Source organism: Eleutherodactylus coqui, chromosome 4 (assembly GCF_035609145.1).
Source record: "Eleutherodactylus coqui strain aEleCoq1 chromosome 4, aEleCoq1.hap1, whole genome shotgun sequence".
Classification (NCBI taxonomy): domain Eukaryota; kingdom Metazoa; phylum Chordata; class Amphibia; order Anura; family Eleutherodactylidae; genus Eleutherodactylus; species Eleutherodactylus coqui.
Genome location: NC_089840.1, coordinates 257,712,289 through 257,717,562, shown reverse-complemented (window position 1 = coordinate 257,717,562; position 5,274 = coordinate 257,712,289). Strand labels below are relative to the sequence as shown.

General features: G+C 37.3%; 1 protein-coding gene across 1 annotated transcript; it reads right to left on the bottom strand.

The window, feature by feature from the left end:
* Window positions 1-1,041: 1,041 nt before the first annotated feature.
* HMX3 (H6 family homeobox 3) lies at window positions 1,042-4,134 on the bottom strand. Its single transcript, XM_066598844.1, has 2 exons — window positions 3,633-4,134; window positions 1,042-2,657 (listed from the first exon to the last, which is right to left on the bottom strand). The coding sequence occupies exons 1-2, from the start codon at window positions 3,934-3,936 to the stop codon at window positions 2,035-2,037; spliced, it is 927 nt and encodes a 308-aa protein (XP_066454941.1). The 5' UTR covers window positions 3,937-4,134; the 3' UTR covers window positions 1,042-2,034.
* Between the last annotated feature and the right edge of the window lie 1,140 nt (window positions 4,135-5,274).

Sequence of the window (5,274 nt, the reverse complement as noted above, 5' to 3'; positions counted from 1 at the left end):
ACTGCTGATATAAAGAACAATAATAGAAAATGTTGCTAGTATTGTTATTACTATGATTCAACGTACTACTCCTAATAATATATAGACTAATTCACATCATCCTCATTAAATATGAGAGAGAAATTATACAATCACAATAACTATATGAATCACCATTACTAAATGTTAAAGAAAAAAATAATAAGAATAGACAATACTACTGGTGTTAATAAACAATAATATAAAATATTACTATTATATGCTTATAATAAGTCTTACTTATAATAAAGTGAAATACTACTACTACTAATAACGGTATTGTAAAATACCACCAGTACTATTCATTATTATTATGAAGTGTCAATAGTAATAATAATAGTATACAACATTACTACTAATAATTAGATTATTATATTAAAGTATTACTGGTGGTGATAATAATAAGCTAAAAGGTCCTACTACTATATATTATTATATCATTCTAACAAAGTAACTCTAGTAAAATTGTAAAATATTCCTACTACTACGCATTATTACTATAATTTGTCAAACTACTACTACTACTAATAATAATAATACTAAAACGAGGAAGAAATAAAGAATATTGCAGAACCCTAAGCCCTATATGTAAATGAGTGTATATTTAAATGGGCTACTATAATTTGTGACTTGCTTTATACATTCACCTTGACTTAAAATTCACTCATAAACAGCTTGATTTCAAATAATAATAAAATGCACATAGCAGGAATTTACCGTTATTTTTAGTAGTAGTATTGTTATTAGTATTAGTAGTATTGTTAATGGTATTAGTAGTAGTATTATTATTATTAGTAGTAGTAGTAGTATTGTTATTATTGTTGTTATTATTAGTTGCACACATAGCTACATACAGTCACCTCTACATATGGCACGTAGCTGTAACCTGCCATACTACGCGTTCTGGCTCCAAGAACAGGTAAAAAGAACACACAGACAAAGTAAAGAAATTGTATTTTATTTCATTGTCACAACAAACATTCATTTTTTTTAACAAATATATTTTATTAAAAAAATTCTGTAACATGTCCCAGATACAAGTGAAGATGGAGCTCCCTGTGCGCTCTGCTCCAGTATTTCCCCCCTCATCCTGTATAGCAACAAGTCATGGAGAAGAGCAGAACACAAGCAGCCCTAATCCCACACTGTACTTGTATGGATACTGTACATTTATAAAATAACTTAAATTACATTGATTGTCCCTTAATACAAAGCCCAGCTCCTATGTTCCTTGTACACAGCACGCTCCACCATTTCCCTTTAAATATGCAAATTATGTGAATGTCATTTATTTCAGAATAACTTGTATTTATAATCGAATTGTTTTATTTTAGTTTTTTTCTTCAATGTGACCATCACGATAAAAGGGGCTGTGAACCTTCTCTCCTATTGCACAATCCAAAAAATATATATATTATAACATAAAAAAGGCAAAAACAAAAATAATAACGTTACAGTTTGGTTCAAGTCGTCAACAAGTATATAACAGAGAGAATGTTCTCGATGAAAAGAACAGGAGCAGGGGCTCTGGAGATAAAGTAAGAAGGAGTTATATAATAAATAACAATTCAATGGTTTTATAAAAAAATATTTAAAACAGAAAAAAAAATTTACAAAAATGAGCAAAACAATTTGCATACAGTAAATGCGCCCAGAACACAATAACATAATACAGTGATAGCTGTGACTACAATAAACCGGTGCCAGGGGAGTCAGCATTTGGCACAATGAAGAAGAAATGGATGAAATAATATTTGCCCTTTCTGTTAAACATAATAATAGTATTTTTTGGGAGGGGGGATTGTTCACTTTTTAAAAAAATGTCGCAACCTGTATTTTAAGAAGTCCTCCTTTTCTGAGTTCCCTCAAACTGACGCAGAACTCAAGACACTTTCAATACTTACAAAGTCCTGCAGCTTTATATGGTGGTGGATTGTCCTGTCCACCAGAAGTTCTTATAAAATAAATGTCCATCCCCACCGCACCAAAAAAAATCAGGTGCCAAGGAAAATGCCCTCAGACTGGCCTCAGTAAAGGGACTGATGTGACCACAGGATGAGAGTAGTAAACTGGATGGGGGAAAGTTAGAAGAGGCTGGCTGACTGGCACGTTAGCCGCAGAGCTTGCACTCTCTGCGCTGGATGAGTTTTCATGGTACAATATGGGCACTCGAACAATTCTCTGGGCAGCTGCGTGGCTTAGGTTGGCAGCCTCAAGTTCTGCTGCCAGTTGCCTTTTCCACTTGTTTCTACGGTTCTGGAACCAAATCTTAACCTGGGTTTCTGTCAAATGGAGAGAAGCTGCCAGTCCTGCCCTTTCTGAACTGCTTAGGTATCTTTTCATATCAAAGGTGGACTCCAGTTGGAAGACCTGGCTCCTGGAGAACACCGTCCTGGTCTTCTTCTTCCTACAAGGCTTCTTGTCTGGACTGTCCTCCCTTTTCTTCCAATCCTCACCACTTTCATCTTTTTTGCCCCCTTCCTCAGGTTCACTTTCTTCTAAGATGATCTCTTCTGGGCTCTTGGAGTCACTTTCCTTGTGGTCCAGGTCTGGTTTGAGACTATGGATGGGTTCTGGAGACTCTCTTTCTCCACCAGAGACTGGTGATGAGGGACCAAGCAGAAGGTTCTTCTCAGGAACTATCAAGACAAACAAACAGAGAAGTCATTAGTCATTGCCCCAATAACATTATCTATTATGTCATCATTACAACCAATTTATCTGCAAACATGTCTTCTGAGGAACATGATGCAATTACCAAGCCCAGAGCAGTACGTGTATAGTGCACCACACAAAGCAAAATTAGATGCACATGAACCGAAACTATAGGTCCCCCTTTCATACATTAAGTCCTACCTATTTGAATAATTGTCCTCTACCCAGTACACTGTGTCTAATATGCAGATCCAGAAAAGAGGAAGGTAATGTGAGAAGAAGATGAGAATCCAATGCACCTAAAAAAGCTCAATTTCCTCTCCCTCCTATTTATCTCATTATCTTTCTTTTCATCCATCAAACTCTTCTTCATGGCCCGAAAAAAGCCATCAGAGAACATCTGAAACTCAGCAGCACTTAGCTCCCTATTAATACACCTGTCCATTACCAGGAACCTATTCATTTCAGTCTAATTGAAATGTCTCCTCTTTCCTCCAATAAAAAGTATTATTAGACATTTTTTTTTCTTACCTGCTTCTTGTATTCTTCTCCACAAATTAAGTGCACCAAGAAAATTTTAGTTTGATTTGATTGTTCAATAATATCGTTCAACATTTGCATTTTATTGGAGCTACTTCTACTTGCTAGTTACTTACGGTGCTGTAGTCCGATTATCCTCCAGTAAAAAGCATTATTATTAGACATTTATGCTTACCTTCTTCTTATCTTTTTCTTCTCCAATTAAATGCACCAGAAGTATTTTTTTTGCATGTTTGGTTCGATTTGATCGTTCGATAATATCGTTCGATATTTACATTTTATTGGAGTTACTACTGTTTTCTAGTTAAGGTGCAATAGTACGATTATCCATTGCTATGATATGTCTACCTATACACGTCTTATCACATTAACCCTTTCATCTAACAAACTTTATGATGATGGGGTATAGAATTATTTACCTTCAGTCCTGGGTGTATGACCTCCATGCGTCAAGGTGTAGGAGTACCACCAAGCAGGGGATCTTTCCAAGTAATGTGCAGGTAAAGCAAACCTCTGAGTTGGGATCTCCAGCCTGGGAAAGGTGAGATCAGTCAGGGGGGATAAGGCAAAGGCTGCTCCATCCAAGGTCCCTTTGATAGGGGTGAAGAGAGCTTTAGGTGGACGAGCTGCTTTAGGTGGCTCACAAGTCAGGAGGCTCTTGATGGAGAAGGGGGACTCCTTGGCAGGGGTAGTAGTATTGCTTTCTTGTCCCGTTTCAGGCATGGCTCAGGTCAGTAGTAACCATCAACCAAAAAATAAAAAATGAAAGTTTTTGCTTTTCTTTCCAATTGACCCCCAAATCCTGGAGATTGTAGAAGCTGGTAAGGGGGGCTACAACTCCCAAGCAAACATTTGAAAAGGAAGGCCGGTAAGGTACAATGACAAACTAAACAGCCATCCAGGGAGTAGCAGTCAGCACCTGCAAACTGGGAAGGCAGATAGCAACTGGGAAAAAGCAAGAGACGGAAGAGTCAAAGAGGAGGAGGAGGAGGGATGGAGGGAAGAGGACCAGGAGGTGGAGGAGGAGGAGGAGGAGGAGGAGGAGGAGGGTTCAGCATAGCAGCAGCACTGCCCAACTCCTCACACTCAGTGCTCTGGCTCCAGGCTGCAAGGACTCTCCTCTTATTGGCTTTAGATAGTCCAATTAGGCAGCAAATGAGGACAAGGCTATTAGCACAAAGGATATGGCTTTAGTAAAACACCGCTACAAGTGCAGCAGGCAAATGACACAGATCTGACGGTTGGCACAACCTAAAGAACAGCTCAGGGGAAGTTGGCACTTTTGCTTTAGATACAAAATATAGGGCACATTAGAGGATTCTGTTCGGCCAGCTCAGTGCAGCTGGCACCAACTACTGTCCTATCACCTGTGGGATGTAATGACAACTCTTTACTGATGTTGTACAATAACAACTATGCCAAATCTAGCGATGCCAAGTAATGCCCATTTATAGATTCTATGCAGATATAATGTTAGCTAAAAGTGCTGCTGATGCAATACATTTCCATAGTTTTATTATAAGCGCATTTCCTGCGCTGTTCCACTGATGGAGTCAATCAAACGATTTATATTCAGCGATCTATGTCGAAACTCCAAGGCATCGATTTAAAGACACTGCACCCAACTCCACCTGGCTCTATACCTCCTCCTACACATCACCTCCCGGGACTGTGATGATGATTATTATTTGCGCCTCTTAATTACAATGTACTTGACCTCGTATATTTCAGTTTAAAGAAATGATTCATCTAGGGGTCTATGTGATAAATTCAATTATTGAAATGATATAAATCTTGGATGTATTAGATCTACCTAGTCATGTGTATCCAATATCTATCTATCTATCTATCTATCTATCTATCTCATATCTATCTATCTATCTATCTCAAATCTATCTCAAATCTATCTATCTATCTCATATCTATCTATCTAATCCATTATCTATGTCATCTTTATTTTATTAAATATATCATTTTTATCTAATCTAATATCTATTAAACTTTCTATTCATTATTTCTCCATCTATCGTATCTGTATTTTATCTTCTTTCTATCTATCCA